Source organism: Rhinatrema bivittatum, chromosome 2 (genome assembly GCF_901001135.1).
Source record: "Rhinatrema bivittatum chromosome 2, aRhiBiv1.1, whole genome shotgun sequence".
Taxonomy (NCBI): Eukaryota; Metazoa; Chordata; class Amphibia; order Gymnophiona; family Rhinatrematidae; genus Rhinatrema; species Rhinatrema bivittatum.
Window position 1 is genome coordinate 804,311,293 of NC_042616.1, and position 25,430 is coordinate 804,336,722.

Here is a 25,430-nt window from a genome sequence, read left to right on the forward strand (position 1 = left end):
GGTTGGGTGGGTGACATTAACTATTCATCCTTTAATTCTAAAAGTCGGGGAGTTTGTATTCTTATTGCTAAGTCCCTGCCCTTGAAAGTTCATAAATATGTAAGAGACCCTGATGGGCGGTATGTCATCCTTGCCTGTTCCCTGTACTCCAATACCTTTACATTGGTTAATATATATGGTCCCAATCATGCACAAGAGGAATATTTTCATACCCTCTTAAATATTCTTATTTTACTGGGGAATGAGAAAGTATGCTTGGGTGGAGACTAGAACATATGCATGGATCCGATGACAGACCGCTCACATGGGGGTACTCGCTTTCTCTCGTTTGGGTTGGATCAGCACAGCCTAGTCACTTCTCTTCACTTCTTAGATCTTTGGCGATCCTACCATGGCACTGAACAGGACTATGCTTATTTTTCTCCTCGCCATGGCTCTTACAGACGGATTGATTACTTTCTCTGCTCCCCATCTTTCTTGGCTAATACTCAAAGCTGTTTGATCCTCCCCTGTACTATCTCTGATCATCATGCTGTACAGCTTATACTTAAGCCCATTGACACTCAGGAGCGCCCCCCGCGGTGGGGGCTGAATACGTCCTTATTGGGGAGGTTGGACTTCCTCCACAATGTTACAACAGTGGTTCATGACTTTGCTGAGCATAACCCTGTTTCAGATTATTTCCTGGTTCTCCATTGGGAAGCTCTTAAAACATGCCTGAGAGGCCATATTATTAGCTTGCTAGTCATGTTTAGAAAGCCCATCGCTAAAAAGTGGCTAGCGTGTGCTCTAAGATCGAGCGACTGGAAGCTCAACATAAAAGAGATTGTCTCCCTCGAACCTATAAACAACTTGAGCTAGCCAGTCGAGATCTCCAGTCCTTGGAAATCAGCCAGATAGAGCGCTCTCTCAAATATACCAAATTGCGTTATTATGAGCATGGGGACCGGGCCGGGGTTCTTTTAGCAAAACTGGTCCAGAAACGGAAGACTACTTCGTATATTGCCCAAATGCATGATGCCACAGGGTCTTTGACAGCTGATCCTTTTGGAGTAGAATGGGAGACGATGCATTATTTCTGACTTGTATTCTTCTCCTCCGTTTTGTGATTCCTGCATCATTCATGGGTTCTTAGATAGTTTGGACTTGCCCAAACTCAGAGAGCCACAGGGGGAAATGCTGGCAGCTCCTATCTCGATGAGTGAAGTCTAGACAGCTATACAGGCTCTGCCTAATGGGAAATGTCTAGACTTCACCCATCGAGATAGGAGCTGCCAGCATTTCCCCCTGTGGTTCTCTGAGTTTGGGCAAGTCCAAACTATCTAAGAACCCATGAATGATGATTTTTTTAAGAAATGTTTTTTGGATGTGGGATCCTTTTTACTCTCTCTATACAATAAGGCTGGTCTAACTGCCCTATCTTTAGGTACCTTAGGTGATGCTACTATTTCTCTTATTCACAAGGCAGGGAAAGAGCCAATTGCCTGCGGATCATATTGCCCAATTTCTCTCCTAAATACAGATCTTAATTTTCTGGCGAAAATTTTACAACTTTGTTTAGAAACTGTTCTCCCATGCTTGGTACACCCAGATTAGCTTGGTTTTTTCAAAGGTTGGCTATTCATGTCCAGTACCCAGCGGGTGTTCAATATTATTCATCTGGCTAATTATTTCACTTGACGCGGAAAAGGCCTTTGACAGCATATCTTGGTCTTATTTATATACTGTCCTGCATCACCTGAAATTACCAGAGCATTTCTTGCAATGGATACAGGCTATGTATCAAACACCTTAGGCTCAACTTCTCATAAATGGTGTCCTGTCCTCATGGTTCCCAATCGCACAAGGCACTAGACAGGGTTGCTCTCTTTACCCTCTTTTATTCGACCTTCCAATTGAACCCCTGGCTACTCATATAAGGCAGAATGTGGACATTCAGCGCTTTCAATTTGGATCTGCCATGCACTCTATCTCTTTATATGCAGATGATGAACTTCTTTTTCTCTCCAATCCCCCGTTCTCTGGTCTAGCCTTGATGACCGCTTTCACTGCCTTTAGTGCAATCGCTGGATATAAACTTAATTTCACTAAATTGGAGATTTTTCCTTTGGGTCCCCATATGGTGATTCCGCCATGCTTGCAGAAATGTAGGGTGGTTCAGAACAGCTTCTCCTATTTGGGAATTTTTATTCTTTGTAACCTTTCTGAACTTTTTCCCCAAAACTATGATGCAATTTTGACTTTTACCAAATCCAAACTACATAAATGGGACAATTTGCCACTCTCCTGGGCCAGGCACATTAATTTGATCAAAATGGTTATCTTCAACATATTTCAACATATTCCTTGCAACATTCCAGCCATGATTTTTGATTCTCTTCATCACAGTATTATCTCTTGTTTTATCTGGAACTCTTGTTGCCCTCGTATTCAGCTACGTCAACTGTGACTTCCCAAGTGACAAGGCGGGATGGCTCTCCCTAACTTTCGATTTTATTAGTGGGCTGCCAGGCTTCTTGCTCTTAAAGTTTGGTCTCGTTATGTTGGAGTAGTCTGGTACACTCTTGAACGCTGCCCTTTCTGTCACTTGATTCCCTGATTCATCACAGAGTCTCTAGGCTTAACCCGATTATAGCACATACTCTTAATATTTGGCAACAGACTGCTTGCCACTTGCGCCGGAATACAGAACCTGTCTCCTGCCTTGCTCCTATTTATGGGAATGCTTTAGTTTCTGGTCATACATTTTCCCTTTTTCAAGGAATGGAGAGAGAACAGCCTTTACCACCTGATACAACTTTGGGATGATGGGAAATTTCAAATCTTTGAGGAGCTCAGTTCTGAGTATGATCTCCCGGCTTCCTCACATTATCTTCAACTTCGCACCGCTCTCTCCTCTGTTTTTGATTTCGAGCCTCCTGGTTTCTATTTCTACTTGTCATAAGAACATAAGAAAATGCCATACTGGGTCAGACCAAGGGTCCATCAAGCCCAGCATCCTGTTTCCAACAGTGGCCAATCCAGGCCATAAGAACCTGGCAAGTACCCAAAAACTAAGTCTGTTCCATGTTACCATTGCTAATGGCAGTGGCTATTCTCTAAGTGAACTTAATAGCAGGTAATGGACTTCTCCTCCAAGAACTTATCCAATCCTTTTTTAAACACAGCTATACTAACTGCACTAACCACATCCTCTGGCAACAAATTCCAGAGTTTAATTGTGCATTGAGTAAAAAAGAACTTTCTCCGATTAGTTTTAAATGTGCCCCATGCTAACTTCATGGAGTGCCCCCTAGTCTTTCTACTATCCGAAAGAGTAAATAACCGATTCACATCTACCCGTTCTAGAACTCTCATGATTTTAAACATCTCTATCATATCCCCCCTCAGCCGTCTCTTCTCCAAGCTGAAAAGTCCTAACCTCTTTAGTCTTTCCTCATAGGGGAGCTGTTCCATTCCCCTTATCATTTTGGTCGCCCTTCTCTGTACCTTCTCCATCGCAATTATATCTTTTTTGAGATGCGGTGACCAGAATTGTACACAGTATTCAAGGTGCGGTCTCACCATGGAGCGATACAGAGGCATTATGATATTTTCCTTTTATTCACCATTCCCTTTCTAATAATTTCCAACATTCTGTTTGCTTTTTTGACTGCTGCAGCACACTGAACCGACGATTTCAATGTGTTATCCACTATGACGCCTAGATCTCTTTCTTGGGTTGTAGCACCTAATATGGAACCCAACATTGTGTAATTATAGCATGGGTTATTTTTCCCTATATGCATCACCTTGCACTTATCCACATTAAATTTCATCTGCCATTTGGATGCCCAATTTTCCAGTCTCACAAGGTCTTCCTGCAATTTATCACAATCTGCTTGTGATTTAACTACTCTGAACAATTTTGTGTCAATTGCAAATTTGATTATCTCACTCATCGTATTTCTTTCCAGATCATTTATAAATATATTGAAAAGTAAGGGTCCCAATACAGATCCCTGAGGCACTCCACTGTCCACTCCCTCCCACTGAGAAAATTGTCCATTTAATCCTACTCTCTGTTTCCTGTCTTTTAGCCAGTTTGCAGTCCACGAAAGGACATCGCCACTTATCCCATGACTTTTTTACTTTTCTTAGAAGCCTCTCATGAGGAACTTTGTCAAACGCCTTCTGAAAATCCAAGTATACTACATCTACCGGTTCACCTTTATCCACATGTTTATTAACTCCTTCAAAAAAGTGAAGCAGATTTGTGAGGCAAGACTTGCCTTGGGTAAAGCCATGCTGACTTTGTTCCATTAAACCATGTCTTTCTATATGTTCTGTGATTTTGATGTTTAGAACACTTTCCACTATTTTTCCTGGCACTGAAGTCAGGCTAACCGGTCTGTATTTTCCCGGATCACCCCTGGAGCCCTTTTTAAATATCGGGGTTATATTTGCTATCCTCCAGTCTTCAGGTACAATGGATGATTTTAATGATAGGTTACAAATTTTTACTAATAGGTCTGAAATCTCATTTTTTAGTTCCTTCAGAACTCTGGGGTATATACCATCCGGTCCAGGTGATTTACTACTCTTCAGTTTGTCAATCAGGTCTACCACATCTTCTAGGTTCACCGTGATTTGATTCAGTCCATCTGAATCATTACCCATGAAAACTTTCTCCATTACGGGTACCTCCCCACCATCCTCTTCAGTAAACACCAAAGCAAAGAAACCATTTAATCTTTCTGCGATGGCCTTATCTTCTCTAAGTGCCCCTTTAACCCCTCGATCATCTAGTGGTCCAACTGACTCCCTCACAGGCTTTCTGCTTCGGATATATTTTTAAAAGTTTTTACTGTGAGTTTTTGCCTCTACAGCCAACTTCTTTTCAAATTCTCTCTGACCCCGACGCTTTGGGGAAAGGTATTTCTCTCTTATATAAGGGCATATTTCAGGGTAGTCTGGGTACTGTAACCTCCCAAGCTTTAATTGATAGCAGGAACTCTGATTTAGGCACTGCCTGCACAACCCAAACTTGAAAATGGATTTAGACTAATGCCCACCACTGCTCTATCTGCCAGTGTCAAATAGAACTAGTGGTTCATTTATTACATAGAACGTATCGCACTCCTGTCTACTTTGCAACCATATCTTTCTCTGATAGTTCCCAATGATGGCGTGGATATGGTGAACAGGGGACTTATATCCATATGTGGTGGCATTGCATAGGGGGTCCAATCTTTTGGGAGAAGGTTTGCAAAGCACTTGGCGGATATATTACAATTACCTGTTCATTTATTCCCCTTGACTGGGCCTACTGAGAAAATGGAAGGACTCCTTAGTTCCCCCAAAAATAGATGCCTAGTGGGTCATCTTCTTTTAGCTGCCCAATTTTACCATAGCTACTTTTTGGAAACGTACCCCCTGTAATGATTACTTGAGGAAACAGGTGCGCACTATTGCAGATTTAGAAAAAACTTAGCTTTAGTCTTCGACATGAACAATTTCAATACAATGCGATATAGGAGTCCTACTACAGATATTTAACTGCTCATCTGTCTGTGGCCTAACTTGCTATGATGCCTGACGTTCTAATTGATGTTCTCACTTGTGCATTAATGATACACATGGTTGTACAACATCCAGGCCGATACAGTAAAGTGCGGCCGCGATTTCCCCGTTTCTAACCCGCTCTGTACCCGCAATTTGGCCGCGTAAGTCCAACCCGCGATTCACTACCCCTTTTAACCCATCCTTACCGCTTCTTTAAATCAACGGGTAACCCTTTCCGCCGGTGGCATGTATATGATATGTAAATGATCGGATTAGCTATTCCCTCCCATACAGTAACGTTGCGCCCGACTATCGCCTTTTTAACCTGCAGTTTTGCCGCGTGTTTAACCTGCTAATTTACCACCTACCTTGACCCTGGCGTTAGTGTGGTGTTCAGTCAGCTTCGTACCGGACAGTGCCATGGACAACATGTATATTATTGCTCTGGCGCTATTTTTCGTTCGGTTGAGAAGGAGAATAAGAAATGCTCAACTGAGAAATGCTGGAAATGCCCGGCGGATTGGAGAGGTGAACCCATCCGACTGGAGAACCCAGCAGCAAGACCGGAGGAGGTATGTGATATGTTTCGGTTTAATTGCACCATCTCCGTGTCTATGGGCGCCTCTACGGACGCCGTAAAGATGGGCGCCCGTAAACATTGGTGTCCGTAGAGGTGTTCATAGAGGAAGGGACAGGGATGCCTTTACGGACGCCGATGTTTACGGGCACCCATCTTCCCGGCGTCCGTAGAGGCGTCTCTGTCTCCGCCTTTACGGATGCCGATGTTTACGGGCGCCCATCTTCCCGGTGTCAGTAGAGGCATCCCCTGTCTCCACCTTTATGGACACCGGAGAGATGGGCGCCCATAAACATCGGCGTCCGTAGAGGGGCTAGACAGAGACGCCTCTACGGATGCCGGGAAGATGGGCGCCCGTAAACATCGGCATCCGTAAAGGTAGAGACACGGGCGCCTCTACGGACGCCGGAGAGATGGGCATCCGCTAAGGAATCCTGAGGCTCCGGTTCCACTGCGGACGCCTATACGGCTGGCTATACGGAGGCTTCCTCCTGCGTCTGGAATAAGGCTGTATTAGAACCCTGAAATCAGAACATATAGCTGAGAATAACAGTGTTGCTGATCCATGTATGTTCATCTCCCCCTAACCCATGTCCATGCTTATTTTTTTCAATCTGTATATATTTTTATCTGGTTTTTTTATATGTGACAGATTGTGTTTCAGCTATACCTGCATTGAAATCATGTGGATAAAGGTGAACCAGTAGATGTAGTATATTTGGATTTTCAGAAGGCGTTTGACAAAGTCCCTCATGAGAGGCTTCTGCGAAAACTAAAAAGTCATGGGATAGGAGGCGATGTCCATACGTGGATTACAAACTGGTTAAAAGAAAGGAAACAGAGAGTAGGATTAAATGGTCAATTTTCTCAGTGGAAAAGGGTAAACAGTGGAGTGCCTCAGGGATCTGTACTTGGACCGGTGCTTTTCAATATATATATATATAAATGATCTGGAAAGGAATATGACGAGTGAGGTTATCAAATTTGCAGATGATACAAAATTATTCAGAGTAGTTAAATCACAAGCAGACTGTGATACATTACAGGAGGACCTGGCAAGACTGGAAGATTGGGCATCCAAATGGCAGATGAAATTTAATGTGGACAAGTGCAAGGTGTTGCATATAGGGAAAAATAACCCTTGCTGTAGTTACACGATGTTTAGGTTCCATATTAGGAGCTACCACCCAGGAAAAAGATCTAGGCATCATAGTGGATAATACTTTAAAATCGCGGCTCAGTGTGCTGCAGCAGTCAAAAAAGCAAATAGAATGTTAGGAATTATTAGGAAGGGAATGGTTAATAGAACGGAAAATGTCATAATGCCTCTGTATCGCTCCATGGTGAGACCGCACCTTGAATACTGTGTACAATTCTGGTCGCCGCATCTCAAAAAAGATATAGTTGCGATGGAGAAGGTACAGAGAAGGGCAACCAAAATAATAAAGGGGATGGAACAGCTCCCCTATGAGGAAAGGCTGAAGAGGTTAGGGCTGTTCAGCTTGGAGAAGAGACGGCTGAGGGGGGATATGATAGAGGTCTTTAAGATCATGAGAGGTCTTTGAAACGCAGCAGCCAGGATCCTTACTAACACACGCAAGATGGACCACATCACACCAATTCTAAAAATACTTCATTGGCTACCCATACACTCCAGAATACTCTTCAAGACTCTAACCATCATCCACAAAGCCATATATCACCAATCCTCTCTGCAACTAACCATACCCCTTAAATTACACTCCTCATCAAGACCCACTAGATCGGCATAGAGAAGCTCCCTACAAGTTCCTCCCAGCAGTTCCCCTAAATATAACTCCATCGAAAAGCGAACGCTTTCCACCGCGGACCACTTCACTGGAACTCTCTCCCTTCAGACATACGCCAGGAACACTGTCATCTCACATTCAGAAAAAAAACTGAAAACTTGGCTCTCGCCCAGGCCTATCGCTGAAGAAACCCATGGTACCCGCCAGGTCGCCCACCCCCCGGTTGATGTCCTCTCCCAGCTGCATTAAGTACCCACTATTCTAGAACCGCATTTGTGTATTATCACTGCAATTGAATCTACACCATATAAATATGTATTTAAGTTTATCTAAGAAGCAACCGTTCCTACTGATCGACTCTTCTTTATGTTTAGAATTGTAATTATCTATCCTTTTCTTCCAACAACCATGTTTGATTTCCCTGTTTTAATGTATCTTTTTCTCTTCATATGTTAACTGGTTTCCCCTTGTTTATTGTAAACCGGTACGATAAGACCTTGTCTTGAGCATCGGTATATTAAAAGAACTTAAATAAAAAAAAAAAAATAGTAGATGTGACTCGGTTATTTACACTTTCGAATAATAGAAGGACTAGGGGGCATTCCATGAAGTTAGCAAGTAACACATTTAAGACTAATCAGAGAAAATTCTTTTTCACTCAACACACAATAAAGCTCTGGAATTTGTTGCCAGAGGAGGTGGTTAGTGCAGTTAGTGTAACTGGGTTCAAAAAAGGTTTGGATAAGTTCTTGGAGGAGAAGTCCATTAATGGCTATTAATCAATTATACTTAGGGAATAGCCACTGCTATTAATTGCATCAGTAGCATGGGATCTTCTTAGTGTTTGGGTAATTGCCAGGTTCTTGTGGCCTGGTTTTGGCCTCTGTTAGAAACTGGATGCTGGGCTTGATGGACCCTTGGTCTGACCCAGCATGGCTATTTCTTATGTTCTTATGTAAGGAGATCAGCTGGTGAGGGGGGGGGGGTCAACAAGGCATGTGTAAAAGGGGAGTCGTCCTGTTCAGCATATAGCTTAGTGCCACGCTAGGCACAGATCAGAACCTGAGGTAGCAGTTTGGTCCATTAAATCAGCCAATGGAAGGGCTCTCGGTGCTTTTATGTGCTTTCCTCACTCCTATCTTTTTTATGAGAATGGTTGTGCAGAGGTTAATGGCAGTGTGAGGCTCCTAAACATCTTGGTCATACAAAGTCACTTTTGTATGACCTTAGATAAGTCCATTTTATTTTCTGAATGGGTTCTAATCCCGGCTCCTGAGGGACATCACGATAAAGGCATCAGTCTAAAATGAAAAATGAGATTCCCAGCAGCCTGGTGCCTTGAGGTGTATGGGGGGGCAGTAAGAGGCTATTCTCATGCATTTCATTAAAGTAAGAGGATGGCAGGGACCTTGGTCCTCCCCCCGTAGATAAGCAGTCTGTTGGCTAAATCCTTAAGTGGTTATTTGGGGTTTAGCTGCTCTGATGACTTTAGCCAGACTCTGGATGATTGCTTGTCATCGTGTGTCATCCCTGCTCTTCTAGTTCTTTCTCTTACTGTGGGCAGCTCAATAAACAGTTTCTCCATTTCTGGAAAAACACATAAGAATAGTACATATTATGTAAAGAGCTTGTATCACTATGTAAAGCAACATAAAAAAGTGATTTAAATGGTTGAAACCAAGATTCCTTCCTCAAGGAGCTTACAGTTGGAGTAGGAGCACAGGAAAGTGAAGTGACTTGCACATTGTAGGACAGAGCTTGGTTTGGAATTTAGGTTGCCACTGCTACAGCTTTAGTACCCTAAACTGGAGCTTGTTCTGCTAGATACCCGGGGTATGTGCAGCTAAAATGATTTGATTATATTAACAAATTGAAGTAATGAACCCCCCCCCCCCTCAACCTTTGAGCATCCATATTCTGCTGGTATCTCTCCCCAAGAAGAACGGGGGAGGGGGAGGGTGTTCGGTCATGCAGGCTTGAGCGCCCAAATTGCACGGGCGCTGAAGGCAGCAACGTGCATGACCGTGACGTCACGGCGTTCGGTCATGCACTTTCGCTGGCTTGAGCACCCAAATTGAACGTACAGGCAGGCGCTGAAGGCGGCAAAGTGCATGACCGTGACGTCACGGGGTTCGGTCATGCACTTTCGCTGGCTAGAGCGCCCAAATTGCACGTACAGGCGTGCGTTCATCCACCTTCGCCGGTGGGGGCTGCTGGAAGCGGCTTTCGCCGCCGGCTGCCCCCGGGAGGCGGGGGAGCCACAGTGTGCACCTCGGGAGGAGGGGAGAGAGGACTGTTTGTAATTCACATGCAGTAAATTTACTTTTGTGGCACTTTATTCACATTTGCTTTAATACCATGTCGAGTCGATTTTCGCCGTGCGCCTTGCTTCGGGAGGGGGGGGAAAGAGGACTGGCGATCCTCGATGCCCGAGCGTAGGACAACCATCCACTTCCTGGTACCTGTCACTTCAAATGACATTTGAAGTGACAGGTACCAGCGCACCCAGGATACTGTATAGGCGCTGTATAGCGCTCTATTCAGTAAAATGGATTGCTCTGACCTACCGCTTCATGGATGCGCTTTGGACGTGGTTTGCATTTGCGTCTAATTTAAATACTGTATCGAGCGGTATGTGATCCGAACTGTGCATGCGGCAAACGAGGGTGCGCCCGACACTGCCGCACTCTTTCTAACGCGTCCTTACTGTATTGGCCTGATTATTATTTTTTTTCCGGTTGTGAATTGGATGTGCTGGATCCTTTCTTTACTCTTGTTCTTCTGTCATAGATATGGAATTCTATGTACTAATTCTAAAAATTTAAATAAAGAGTTTGGATAAGTTCCTAGAGGAAAAATCCATAAACTGCTATTAATTAATAAGCAATAGTACTGTAGCTTGTGATTTATTTAATGTTTGGGCACTTGTAACTTGGATTGGCCACTGTTGGAAACAGGATACTGGGCTTGATAGACCCTAGGTCTGACCCAGTATGGTATATCTTATGTTCTTATGACCCCTAGTTCTATTGATTTTTTTTCCAATAGAAAAGGTTTGATGATTGTGCATCATTAAAACCTTTCAGGTATCTGAAGGTCTGATTCATATCTCCCCTGCACCTCCTCTCTTCCAGGATATACATATTCAGATTCTTCAGCCTCTCCTCATAAATCTTCTGATGATGACTCCACACTATTTTGGTCGTTCTTCTTTGGACCACCTCCATCCTATCTCTATCCTTTTTGAGATATGGGCTCCAGCACTGAACACAGTACTCCTGGTGAGGCTTCACCAAAGACCTGTATAAGGGCATTATTACAGGAAAATTAGTTCTTACCTGTTAATTTTCGTTCCTGTAGTACCACGGATCAGTCCAGACAGTGGGTTGAGCCTCCTTTCCAGCAGGTGGAGACAGAGTAAAACTTGAAGGATGCCCTATATCAGGACAGAGCCTATCCTCTAACCCTTCAGTATAATGTTTGTCAAAGCATAAAACAAGAAACCCAAGAATAGGATCAAGCAAGTAACTATAAAGCTCAACGGAGCAAATATAGAATAATGTAGAAAAACATAGTATACCTATACGCTCTTGCATCGACTTGGTATAAGAAAACAACCAAGGCTTCCGGTGTAATTGCTCAGTAATCTTGCACAAAGAAAAACTAGGAAAATCTGCAGACCTGCAAGAAAATAAGCTTCGAGAGGACAGAAGACAGACAGGGAAGGGCGTCTGGACTGATCCGTGGTACTACAGGAACGAAAATTAACAGGTAAGAACTAATTTTCCTTTCCTGTACGTACCCGGATCAGTCCACAGTGGGATGTACCAAAGCTTCCCTAAACTGGGTGGGACTGAGACAGTCCCGCTTGAAGCACTTGCCGCCCAAAGGAACCGAACACCGGAGCGTGTACATCCAGACGGTAGTGCCGAGAAAAAGTGTGCAGAGACGTCCAAGTGGCGGCCCTGCAAATCTCCTGCGGGGAGACAGATTGACTCTCCGCCCAAGAAGTAGCCTGAGAACGCAGAGAATGGGCCTTCAGACCCTCAGGAAGCGGACGACCTTGACAAAGATACGCCGAGGAAATGGCTTCCTTCAACCACCACGCAATTGTGGTCTTAGAAGCCTGTTTAACCCGGTTGGGACCACTCCAAAGGACAAAGAGATGGTCCAATACCCGGAAGTCATTGGTGACCTGGAGATAGCGAAGCAAGACTCGTTTTACATTTAGCCGACGGAGGTCGCCACCAGCCATACCCGCAATCTCCTCCGGAGAGAACGCTGGTAGTTCGACCGACTGGTTGACATGAAAAGCGGAGACAACCTTAGGCAAGAAGGAAGGAACCGTCCTGAGAGAAACCCCGGAATCCGAGAAAAGCAAGAAGGGCTCCCAACAGGACAGCGCCTGAAGCTCGGAAATGCGGCGAGCAGAGGAAATAGAGACCAGAAAGACAGCGTTGAGAGTAAGATCCTTGAGCGTAGCGTGGCGAAGAGGCTCAAAGGGAGCCGCACAGAGAGCACGAAGGACCAGGTTGAGACTCCACGACGGACACGTGGCCCGAGAGGGGGGGGCGGAGGTGTCTGACGCCCCTCAGGAAATGAATCACGTCTGGGTGAGCCGCTAAGGCATGACCGTCCACCCAACCCAGGAGAGAGCCGAGCGCAGAGACTTGAACATGTAGAGAACTGAAGGAGAGGCCCTTAGAGAGACCCTTCTGAAGAAAAGAAAGAACCAAAGGGATCGAGGCAGAGCGCGCCGAGACACCCGCCTCCGTACACGCGGACTCAAAAACCTTCCAGATGCGCACATAGGCCAGAGAAGTCGACTGCTTCCGGGCTTGCAGTAGAGTAGAGATGACCTCCTCCCTATAACCTTTGCGCCTCAGACGACACCGTTCAAAAGCCAGAGCGCTAGATAGAAGCGATCGGCCTGGTCGAAAAATACAGGACCCTGTCGAAGGAGACGAGGAAGATGACCGAGGCGCAGGGGCCCGTCCACCGCTAAATTGATGAGATCCGCGAACCACGGGCTTCGCGGCCACTCAGGAGCGAAGAGAATCACTGGACCCCAGTGGAGCTCGATTCTCCTGAGGATTTTCCCCACCAGAGACCACGGGGGAAACACGTACAGAAGGACGTCCACTGGCCAAGGCAGAGCCAGAGCATCCACACCCTCTGCGCCGTGCTCCCTCCAGCGGCTGAAGAACCAATTGGCCTTGGCATTGCGCAGAGTCACCATGAGATCGAGGTGAGGGGGACCCCCACCTGTCCACTATCAGAGCCATGGCCACATCCGAGAGTTCCCACTCTCCTGGATCGAGCGACTGCCGGCTGAGGAAGTCGGCTTGAACATTGTCTTTGCCTGCGATGTGAGAGGCCGCAAGGCACTGTAGGTGACGCTCCGCCCAAGCGAGGAGACGGCTGGCTTCTAAGGCTACCAGGGGACTGCGAGTGCCCCCTTGGCGATTGATGTAGGCGACTGTGGTGGAGTTGTCGGACAGGACTCGTACCGCCTTGCCGCGGACCAGGGGAAGGAACTCCTGAAGAGCCAGGCGGACCGCCAAAGTTTCCAGTCGATTGATGTGCAGCATTGACTGAGTCTGCGACCATGTTCCCTGGGTGGACTGAGAAAGGCAGACCACACCCCAGCCCAACAGGCTGGCATCCGTGGTCACTATCGTCCACTGTGGAGCTTGAAGAGGCATCCCTTGCAGAAGATGAGGAAGAGACAGCCACCACTGTAATTTGTTGGCAGTAGAATCCAAGAACGGAAGGACTATGTGGAACTGCTCCGACACTGGCTGCCAACGGGACAGCAAAGCTTTCTGCAACGGACGCATATGAGCCTAGCAAAAGAATGAAGAAAAAGGCTGACTAGCCTACAGCACAGAACTGAAGGGGAGATGCTGCACCTGCTGGAGACAGACGAATACTGACGGGTTAGAGGATAGGCTCTGTCCTGATATAGGGCATCCTTCAAGTTTTAGTCTGTCTCCACCACTGTCTGGACTGATCCAGGTACGTACAGGAACTCTTTTTTCTTACTGATTATTCCTCTCTCTATGCAGCCCAGCATTCTTCAGGCTTTAGCTAACGCTTTGTCACATTGCTTCACCGCCTTCAGATCACCAGAAACTAGTACACTAAGGTCCCTCTTCCAGTCCGTGCTCATTAGTCTTTCACCGTCCATCACATAAAGCTCTTATGGATTACCACACCCCTGATGCATGACTGCACTTCTTAGCATTGAATCCCAGCTGCCAAATCCTCGACCAATCCTCAAGCTTTCTTAAATCACTTTTCATTTTCTCTACTCCACTCTGTTGCAGATCTTAGTATCATCCTCAAATAGACAAACTTTACCTTCTATCTCTTCTGCAATGTCACGCACAAAGATATAAAGATATTGATCAGGAGTGGTCCTAAAGCTGATCCCTGAGGCACTCCACTTACACCGTTCTTGCTTCAGAGTAGGTTCTATTTACCCTTGTGTGCTCTCTCCTGTCAGCCAACTATTATATGCTGTCTCCTGTCAGTCAAACAGTTTGCACTCACTCCCAAGCTTCTCATTTTGTTCACAAGTCTCCTATGCAGCACTATATCAAAAGCTTTATTAAAATCCAAGTTAATTGAGTGCTCTTCCCTGATCCAATTCTCTAGTCACTCAATCAAAAAAAATCAATCAGATTTGTCTGACAGGAGGACCTTCCCTATATAATCCATGCTATCTCAGGATGAGCAACCCACCAGATTGTAGATAGTTCACTATCCTTTCCTTCAGCAGTCTCAATTAATTTTACCACCTCCCAGATGAGGCTAGCTGGCCTGTAGTTTCAAACCTCCTCTCTTGTGAAATGGGACTACCTCCACTCTCCTCCAATCTTGCAGCACCAATCAGGTCTTTCAGCTGAGCCGCCAGCACATCTCTGAGCTCCCTCAGTATCCTGGGATGTACCTCATCCGGCCCCTTGACTTTGTTTTCCTAGCTCTTCCCATACGTTCTCTTCTGTAAACGGAGTTTTGTCTACTCCATCCCTATCCAGTTTTGTCAACTAGCTATGGTCCTTCTCCAGGGTCTTCTTTAGTGAACACTGAAGTATTTGTTTCCTTTTTTGGCCATTTCATCATCTCTCTCCACACATTGATCTTTGTCAACTTTCAGTTTCACTATACCACTTCAGACCTGTCTCCTTTCTCTGGGATATCTGAAAAAATGTTTTGTCTCCTCGCTTTACCTCTTTGGCAATCCTTTCAAGGAAAAATGAGGAGCAGAGCAAGCTAAAAGGATCTAGGGAGTAGAGAATTTTTAAATCCCTGGCCCGTAAATGCAAACGTATGCCCATGTAGGAGGGGGAGAATTTTAAAAAAGTGCAGAGGGAATAAGGAGGGGAGGAGAAAAAGGATAAAATGGGAGAGGAGGAAGAAGAGATTAGGGGAATGTGATAGAAAGGAGGGCTTGAAAGAGTGTTGGCAACAGGTGAAGATGGGAGAGACTGTGGGGTGGATGAGCTGTTGGGGTGGGGGGGAAGGAGCCTGGCCGTGAAGAGCTGAAGAACGACTGATGGGACTTTTGAGTGCTTCCTTAGTTTCTGTTTTGTTCACATGAGCCTTCCCCATATCCACATTACCTGCTCCTCTCTGGACATGTAAATAAAGTTGGTCCGGCAGTCACACTCAGCACCCACTGTTATCTGCTTTTTTTTCTTTTTTTCTGGGGGGGGGGGGGGGGAGGGAGAGCTGTAGGTTTTGTGGAGTTCATCACCCACAATCATTTCCAGAAGTTGGGCTTCTATGAGTGGGTGTTACTGTGAGGACAGGAGAAGGAGGGATCAGCACAGGGAAGGGATCATGGGGATGTGGGAAGGGAAGGGAGAGAATACCAGAGATGAGAGAAGATAGAGGGAAAGGATACAGAGTTGGGGGAAGAGAAAGTACTGGGAATGGAGAGAGGATGAGGAATGAAGAGGAAAGGAGTAGGAATGGAGAGAGGCGAGGAAGAAGAGAGGACCAGGGAATAGGAACAAAGGAATGGGATGGAGAGAGGACTAGGGCTGGGGATAAGAGAGGGAGAGAAGACGAGGAATGGGGAAAGGAGAAAGAAGGGGAAGGAGAAGTGGGGGGAGGAAGGGGAAGTAGAGGAAGGACTGAGAAGGTAAGTGAATTAGAGAGGGCCTAAGAGTTGTGGACGTGAGTTTCTGAGATCATAAGGGAGAAGGAGAGAGGAATTGGGCAGGGTTGGGAAAGAGTGGGGGAAAGTGCTAGGATGGGGCAGGAGGGAAACTGCAAGTTAGAGTGCGGCAGGGAAGGTAGGATTGGTGGAAGGGGTGAGGAGCAGGATTGGGGAGGGAAAACTCTTGTTTTACTCCTCCTTTGCATCCCCAGTGCTCTTGCATTCCCATCACCTCTCACCCCCAACCCGTTCCTCATTCTTTCCCTTCCTCGCTCCATCCTTGTTCCTCACTTTTCTCCCTGTCCTCTTCCCCCACCCCATCCTTCATGGGATCTGGACCAAGCTCCTCTTTCTCTCTCTCTCACATTCACTCAGGACACAGGCACATGTACACCCTGGCAATGGTCATCACATCCCTCACCCAATCTTCCAAGCCAACCCCCTCACACCTGTCCATTGGATAAAACCCCCTCTAACTCCCCCTTCAATCTTCTAACCCCCTACCCTCTCCTCCCTCTCACTGCCCATCCAAGCTGGGATGAAGAGGAGCACAGTGGTGCCTCAGATCGTGCCCGTCTCCTACAGCGCCCAGGATCTGGCACGTGCTTTGAACTGCAAGGGACGCCACGGTGCTGCATGACTGAAAGAGCGACATTGTGACTCCAAGCCCCAGAAAAGAAGGCCACAACCTCTGGCATCGCTGCCTCCTCCTGATCCTGCTCAGATTGTGTGGGTCAGAGGAGGAATCAGGGGCTTGGTTGGGATAGAGGTTCCCGGTTTCTGCGATTCCAATGCGTATCCGGCGATTACATAGCAAGACCCAAATCTCGCAGGCTTTGTTACAGCCACACAATCCTGGGAGATGAGCGGCCCTGTCTATCAGTAAGAACCGCTAATGGCTGTAATCAGAGCACAGTCACTCCTTCTACCTTACAAAACAACAGATTTATTGTGTTTGGTGTTTTATTAAATCTCTCAAAAAGCACTATAGGGAGAAACTACGGAAGGATTATGTGAAAAAAAACAAAACTTCTAAAAATACCTGTTAAAGATTGATTACTGCAAGTGAGATTAAGGATTTAGGAAATTTTGGGAGGAGCACAGAGAATAATAAAATGCATAGACTATCACCTGCATTGACCTGACGAAGGGAGCAAAGCCCCTGCTAAACAGGTCACAATAAAAAGGTTAAGCCAATAAAAACGTTTCCACCTTTGTTGATCTTTATTACTTCTTGGAGAACTGAAGGGAAAGCCTGAGGTTAACGGGGGATCTCTGGCATTGTTGAGGGAGGTAAATTGCGTGGACTGGGAGGGGTCTTGCACTCTGGTAAGGGTCTGGGCACTAAACCTTAGCAGGCTTGTTAAGCCCCTTTTGTGCAGGCTATAACTTGCGAGCCATGCAGGTAGACCCCCCCCGCCCCTGCATTTCTGACGAGTCAGAGATTGGTGCTGCCCCCCCCATAATAAAGGCTGTCATGGAAAAAAAGAACTGCTGGAAGAGGAAAGTGCAGCCTGCCAGACACAGCCAGCTGCTAAGTCTTCGGCTATTTCTTCACTTTTATTTTTTGGAAATAAGGGTTCTCTGTGCTGATCCCAAGTGTGAAAAGGGCATGGGATAAGTGTCAGATAAACCTGCATACATTGTAGACTCAGTACAGGTAAATTTATCTCATGCATATTCATTGGGGATGAAAATGGTGACTAGTTTTGGGGTCATCAGGGCAGATCTGGGAAGGCCTTTGGTACAGTTTTGAAATCTCTATATAGAAACGACATTTTTAAAAATGATTTTGTCAGTCCAACATGTAACATCCAGCTGTTTGGCAAGATTGATAAAGCTATAAGAACGCTGACCACTGGGGGTTACTTAAAACTGCAGCGGACACAGTAAGCAAGACTTCTCCAGCAGGGTTTCTTTCTGCAGCGGTGAGGACGGTCTGCTTCCCGTCAGATTAAAGCCCGGCTCGGACCAGGACACCGAGGAGAGCCGCAGAGAGGGCCAGGACCGTGTAGCTGACTTTCACGCTGGTCGCTCCGCTGATATTACACAGGAAAGAGTTGCAACAGCTTGTAGAGCTCCCTGCGATCATCACATCAACGTTAGTTGCAATACAGATTGGAGCGCATCCCTTACTGATGTAGGACGTGCGGGAACCTAAACCAAAGAAAAGAGAGGATCACGACAGAGAGAAAAAAAAAAAATGAAATGCTACTGCGTTTACCAAGGTATTAAAGTGCAATGCATGAAATCAGGGTTACAAAAGACCTGATAGAAAGACACATCGAATTACTGATGTGTTTGCAATTTGAACCATCACTTAGTGGACCAATGTAAAAAACTGTTCAAAAGCAATATTATATGACAAAAAAAAAAAGAGACTTATATACATATATAGTAACACAGTAATGACGGCAGAAAAAGACCAAATGGTACATCCGGTCTGCCCAGCAAGCTTCTTATGGTAATAGTATCTGCCGTGCCATGCAGTTTACCCCCATGTTTCTCTTTAGGATAGCAACTATGTTCAGTATACTTATCCCCAAGCCTTATGCTTGGGGATAAGTATACTGAACCCATAAAATAACCCATAAAATATTTCTGCTAGCACAATTTTTAATGGGTAATGAGCCTTCTTGAAGATTCAGAAAATGCTGCCCGACGGGCTTTGCTTATGGACTTGCCCCTAGAAGCAATTGCTTATGTCTGCATATCAGTACCCCAGACCGTAAAAGTCAGGACCCATCTTGGTTGTTATCTGAATCTAATTCCCCCCTTTTCCCCTGCCGTCGAAGTGTACAGCAATGTTGCAGTTGCATCAAAGGCATCAAGGATTATTGGTTAAGGGTAATAAACTCCATGCCTTCTGTTAAGGTTAGTAACTGGCACCAGGGCGGATTGGCCTATCGGGGAATCGGGCGGTGGAGCATTTTCTGGCCATGGGCGATTTTAATCAGGTAATCATCAGCTAAAAGGAGTTCTTATCCTCCACATCTCTTTTAAGTTTCTGCCAGGCAGTAGATGTACCCATGCATGGAGCGGGCCGTATCCTCAATTTACTTCTCCATCAGGATATGTCCAAAGGAAATTTGATTAGGAACATGTCGGTTGCTCCTCTCCCGTAGTCAGACCATTATTTATACAGTTTCTCCTATCGGTTACTGCAGGGGACATCGTAAGGAAGGTAAATTATAAAACCTTGTTGGTTTTGAGAACATGCTGTTCATGTTAAATTTGAAGAATAATGGCTGAACTGTGTCAATCAATTCAAAAGTGAGGATATTAAATTCCAGAGTTAATTTGTGACATTCTCTGCTACGTAAGACATTAGAAGGTCAACGTGCTGTCTAAGTTTGAAAAGGGACTGAGCTAATTGGCAGCCAAATGCTGAGTGGGCCTGGAGGTGGGGGGGTGGAAGACAGGTGGCCCATCAGCAGGATGTTTTCCCTTTCCCATCCCCTCCGCTCTTAAGTTACACAGCGGTGGGAAACCTTTCCTGCCTCCTTCCCCTTTACGTGTCCAAAATGTCCCCGCAGAAATGTGACTCTCCTAGGACAAGCAGGATGGCAGTGCTCGCACGTGAGGTGACATCATCAGATGGAGCCCGGCACGGAAAACCTCTGTCAAAGTTTCTAGGACTCTGACTGGCACACCGAACATGCCCCTTCATGCCACTATCCGCGCGGCCACCCGGGGTTTCCCCCTTCAGTCTCTTTCTTTCTGCAGTGCAGTTGGCTCGCGATGGTGGAGCTCTGCTCTCAAGAGTTCTCTGCTTGTTTTCTTGCAGGTTTTTTCGCCGCCTTTACATGGGGTCCCGCTTCTCCAGTTCCTCCCTAGTCAGTAGGGCGGTGCAGTAAGTTTTTACCTTCTTTGCGGTCGGTTCCAGGGTTTGTTTTTTTTTGGCATCTGTGCCCGCCCTGCACCGTCTGCTTGCTGGCTCAAGGCATGGCCTCCTCCAGGTTTCGTCAATGACCCCAGTGCCCGCGGCCCATGTCTTTGACTGATTCGCATGACATCTGTATTCTTTGCCTGGGGACAGATGACCCCTAAAGGTCATCCAGCGCGCTTAGATAAAATGGAAAAACTTTTGGGCTCCAAGAAGTCGGGGCCAACCACGCCGGCGTCAAGCGCATCGACGCCTCGGGGAACCCATTGACACTGAACCATCTGTTCCACCCCCACTCAGGCTCCCCCTCCGGAGAGGGACGCCAGAGATTGACCGCTGTCGGTGTCCTCACACTCCAGACTATCGGACTCCTCGCCCACCTCAGCACTAGTGAAAGACCAGGCCGAGCACAGGGAGGGACAGAGGAAACACCGTCACTGGTCATTGTCGACACATGGCACCAGTTCCAGGAAGGTACCAGCATTGTCCGTGTTGCCCCCGAAGCAGCCCCGTGGAGACCAAGCGTCACCCTTGGTCGAACCTGGGAGTCCGAGGCACTCCCTACTGATGCCCATGTCGGTGCCAGGCACTGATCCCCCTCGTTTCAAGAGCAATTCAGTGGCACCTGCTCCTCCTCCACCCACCTTACCTACAGCGATCTTTGAGGAGGAGGAGCTGGATCACAGGGTTCAGTTGGCGGTGCTCTGAGCCCTCAGGGGTATTGAACAGCCAGCCCCATTGTGCCACCGCCGATGCTGAGCCTACTCTCTCGATCCTAGCACCGCTGCTTGAGCACCTCGACATTCTGCTGGGCTTCCTCCCTACTCAACCGGTGTCCAGGGGTTCCTCAGTCCCCCAAACGGCCAGTGTTGCCTCCCCCCTCAGGAGCCATACCTATCACCGGTTCCTCCGAGACCTCTGGAGCCTAAGCTGCCGCTCCCCACTCTGGCACCGGGTCCTTCAGAGGCCTCTGTGCCATCAGTGTCCTCAGTACCCTGGTGCCTCTGGGACCCAGACCAAGGGCAGTCAGCGCGAGTCCCCCACTGACCTCTCCTGGGGATTTCAGAGAGAAGGAACCCCCATACGACCCATGGGGGGGATGATACCTCTGAGTCCTCCTCCGATGTCCTCTTGGAAAAATCCCCCCACCCCCCCAGAGGAACGGTGCCAGTCTCCTCCAAAGGACCTGACATTTCCAGTTTTGTCCGCACCATGGCAGAGTCTATTCCATTCCAGCTCCTGACGGAAAAGGATGCTAGGCACCACATGCTGGAGGTGCTCCAGTTTGTGGATGCACTGAAAGAGGTGGTGGCTGTTCCCTTGCATGAGAGCTTCAAGGAGTTGTTCCTGCGCATTTGAGAACATCCTGTGTCCATGTTTCCGGTAAACATGAAGGCTGATGCTGTCTACCTCGTTCAGAAGTCCCTGGGTTTTGAACGGTGCCAGCTCTCCCATCAGTCGGTGGTAGTGAAATCCACCCTCAAAAAGGCGAAGCAGTCCCAGACCCATGCTTCCGTGCCTCCAGGTCAGGAACATAGGGAATGGGACCCACGGGGTAGGAAGGTGTTCCGGGGGCAATGTTAATAGCTGTATCGCCTCCTACCAGTTATATATGGTTCAACATTCCTGGAACTTCTTGAAGAAGGTTCAGGAATTGGCGGAACGCCTCCCTCAGCAGCAGCAGGATGTGTTCCTAGCACTGGTCCAGCAGGGTTTTGAGTGTGGTAAGCACGAAGTGCACTCCATGTATGACATTTTTGATACGTCAGCTAAATGGCCACAGCGGGCATCAGAGCCCGCAGGATGGCCTGGTTCAGAGCTTTAGATCTCCATCTGGAGGGTCCAGGAGAAACTGCCGGACCTCCCTTGTACAGGGGATAACCTTTTTGTGGATAAGGTCCAGGATGCTGTGGCTCAGCTAAAGGATCATCATGAGACCCTCCAGCATCTTTCGGCTAGCACCTCAGACCCTCCCTCCTCGGCCAGACGATCGGTGAGGCAAGAGGCACATAGGTCCTTCTACCATCAGAGGAAATATTACCACCTGGCTTGCCACGGGTGTTCTCACCGGGTGCCCTCTAGAGGCTGTTCCAAGCAGCCGCGGACGCCTAGACCCCAGCCAGCGCCTCAGCTAACCCTGCTACAGGGTTTTGACTGGTGGAGAGGGAGCACAAGTCCAGTCACCATGCCCTTGGTGCTGGATCCATCAGTAGGAGGCCGCCTGTGCCTCTTTCTGGATTGCTGGTTAGCAATCCCATCGGATCGGTGGATCCTGTCCATCGTTCACCAAGAGTATCATTTAAACTTCTTGAGTGCGCCCGGGGATGCTCCCCTGTGCCCCTCTTGAGGTCAGTCTCCCCATCAGGAAATCCTGTTGTCCGAGATCTCCGCCCTCAATCAAGTCAAGGCGGTTAAGCCGATTCCTCTGCAGTAGCAGGGAACGGGGTTTTACTCCCGATATTTCCTGATCCCCAAGAGGACGGAGTTCCATCCTAGACATAAGAGCTGTGAATCGTTTTCTCAAACAAGAGAAATTCAAGATGGTCTCCCTCAGCACTCTCTGATCCCCCTCTTGCAGAGAGGGGGACTGGCTTTGCTCTCTCGATCTCAAGGATGCATGTGTGTACATAGAGATCTCCCGCAGTCACCAGAGATATCTCCGTTTTCTGGTGGGCACCAGACATTTTCAATACAGGGTGCTGCCCTGTATTGCTGTCTGGTGCTGCCGTCTGGCATCGCCTTGGCGACGCGAGGATGATTATGTAGCTACAGGCTGCTCCCAACATGTGCAGCATAGAACAGGTGCCAACATGCACAACAACTACAGCTGCTAGAACCAAGGGAGCAAGCCTGCACCCAAGTAAAGGGCCCAAGGCAGGAAGAGTTGGGTTTTGATGACTAAAAAAGATTACGGAGGACCAACTGACCAAAATGACTGTCACATCGTCCATCCTTGTCCAGACAATAACGAGAGGTGAACGTGTGCAGGGAACTCCAGGTCACCGCCCTGCATATCTCGTAAATGGGGACAGCATGCAAGTGAGTCACCGAAACCGACATGGCCTGAACGGAATGAGCCTTGAAGCGACTTTTAAGCTGCAGGCCCGCTTGAGCATAGCAAAAGAAAATAGTCTGCTAGCCAAAGAAATAAGGTCTGCTTAGACACTGTCTCCCACCCTGTTTTTGTTGAAGGAGACAAAAAGCTGAGTGGATGGGTAGTAAGGTGCCATCTGTTCCAGGTAAAAGGATAGAGTATGCAGTGCCTATTCACCCTGGTGAGCATGAGGCCTTGGAAAAAAGGAAGGCATCACAATGGAACGATTGAGATGGAATTCCGTGACCACCTTAGGAAGGAACTTTGGGTGCATATGTAAAACCACCTTATGACAAAATTCTGTATAAGGGGGGTATGACACTGACCCTGCATGCTAAAGTAACTGCTATCAAGAAGATGACCTTCCAGGATAGGTACTTCAGATCACAAGCCCGCAGGGGCTCAAATGGAGCATTCATGAGCTGGGACAGGACTACATTGAAGTCCCAGGAGACTGCTGGAGGCCGACTAAGAGGTTTAAGTTGCAACAAGCCTTGCATGAAGCGCCCCACGAGTGGATGGGTGGAAATGGAAGTATCATCTCTCCCATGATGGTATGCTCTGATGGCACTAAAGTGAACTCTCTCCAAAGTGGTCTGCAGACCAGACTCTGAGATGTGCAGTAGGTATTCAAAAGCTTCAATAGGGAACAAGAAAAGGGATCCAGACCGTGCCCAGCACACCAAGCCGAAAACCTCTTCCACTTGAGATTGTAAGATCTTCTCGTGGAGGGTTTCCTGGACTCCAAGAAGACTCGAGACATGCCTTCCAAAAGGCCCAGAGCCTGTATGGTCAACATCCAAGCCATGAGAGACAGGGCCTGGAGGTTGGGGCGGTGAAGCCTGCCCTGATCCTGAGAGAGATCAGGTCCGGAGCATTCCCCAACCAGATTGGAGGGTACGAGGCCAGCTCCCGAAGAAACAGGAACCAGACCTGGTGAGGCCATAAAGGCGAGACCAAGATAATGGTGCCTCAATCCTGTTGGAGCGTTTTCGAGATCAGCAGAAGGGGAGGATAAGCATACAGCAGACCGGTGCCCCAGTGAAGTGAAAAGGCATCTGACACTGATCCCCTGCTTGCCCATCCCAATAAGCAGAATCGATCCACATTCTTGTTTTCTGGGGAAGCAAACAAATCCATGTCTGGGATCCCCCACAAGCGAAAGATCTGGTTCGTTACCTCTTGATTCAGGGACCACTCGTGGGGGAGTCTGCCAGGACGTTGTTCATCCCGGGGAGATACACAGCCCGGAGGAAGATGCTATTCTCGAGGGCCCATGACCAGATCTGGACTGCTTCCTGACAGAGGAGGTATGACCCTGTTCCTCCCTGCTTGTTCAGATACCACATCGTTACATGATTGTCAGTCTAAACCAGGACCACTTTGTTGAGCAGGTGCTCTCTGAACACCCTCAGGGCATAAGAGATTGCCTGTAACTCCAGGAAATTTATCTGGGACTGCTTCTCCTGCAAAGACCAAAGACCCTGAGTGTGGGCTCCCCAACCTGTGTGAGATGAGTCTGTGGTGAGAACAATCTGGGGCTGCAGGCCCTAGAAGGGCATCCCTTGCTCCAGACTGGATAGGGTTTCCCACCACTAGGGATTGCCGGAGGGGAGTGGTGATCAGGACATGCACCCGAAGATCCTGGGTGGCTTGACACCACTGGGAACATCATGTCCACTGTGCCCTGTGCATGTGAAGACAAGCAACGGAGTAACATGAACTGTCGCCGCCATTTGACCCAGAAGTCGTAGAAACTGGCGTGCTGAGACATGGGTGAAACTGGAGATGACCCGAGTGAAGGCAGCAAGGGTCTCTGCCCTGTCTTGAGACAGAAGGCGAAGGCTTTTTTCTGGACGGTGTCCAGCCTGGCTCCGATGAAGTCCAGTTGCAGCGATGGCTGGAGATGGGATTTTGGATAGTTGATCAGAAATCCCAGATTTTCTAATGTGCGTATGGTAGTTTGTAGGGAACGCAGTGCCCCCTGCCTGGAGTTGCTCTTGATAAGTCAATCATCGAGGAAGGGAGGACATGAACTCTTCACCTCCGAGGATAGGCCCCCACTACCAACAGGCATTTGGTGAAGACACATAGTGCTGATGCTAGCCCGAAGGGCAGTACGCAGTTCCTCATAAGAACATAAGAACATAAGAAAATGCCACACTGGGTCAGACCAAGGGTCCATCAAGCCCAGCATCCTGTTTCCAACAGTGGCCAATCCAGGCCATAAGAACCTGGCAAGTACCCAAAAACTAAGTCTATTCCATGTAACCACTGCTAATGGCAGTGGCTATTCTCTAAGTGAACTTAATAGCAGGTAATGGACTTCTCCTCCAAGAACTTATCCAATCCTTTTTTAAACACAGCTATACTAACTGCACGAACCACAT

The 25,430-nt window shown here is 47.5% G+C and overlaps 1 protein-coding gene across 1 annotated transcript in view; it reads right to left on the bottom strand.

The window, feature by feature from the left end:
• Positions 1-16,986: 16,986 nt before the first annotated feature.
• The window catches only part of LOC115085764 (lymphocyte antigen 6E-like), a 34,177-nt gene continuing 25,733 nt past the window's right edge, over positions 16,987-25,430 (bottom strand). The window contains exon 3 of the mRNA XM_029592148.1: positions 16,987-18,217. Coding sequence (XP_029448008.1) covers positions 18,015-18,217 — 203 coding nt within the window. The 3' untranslated portion in view covers positions 16,987-18,014. The remainder of the gene's footprint in view (positions 18,218-25,430) is intronic.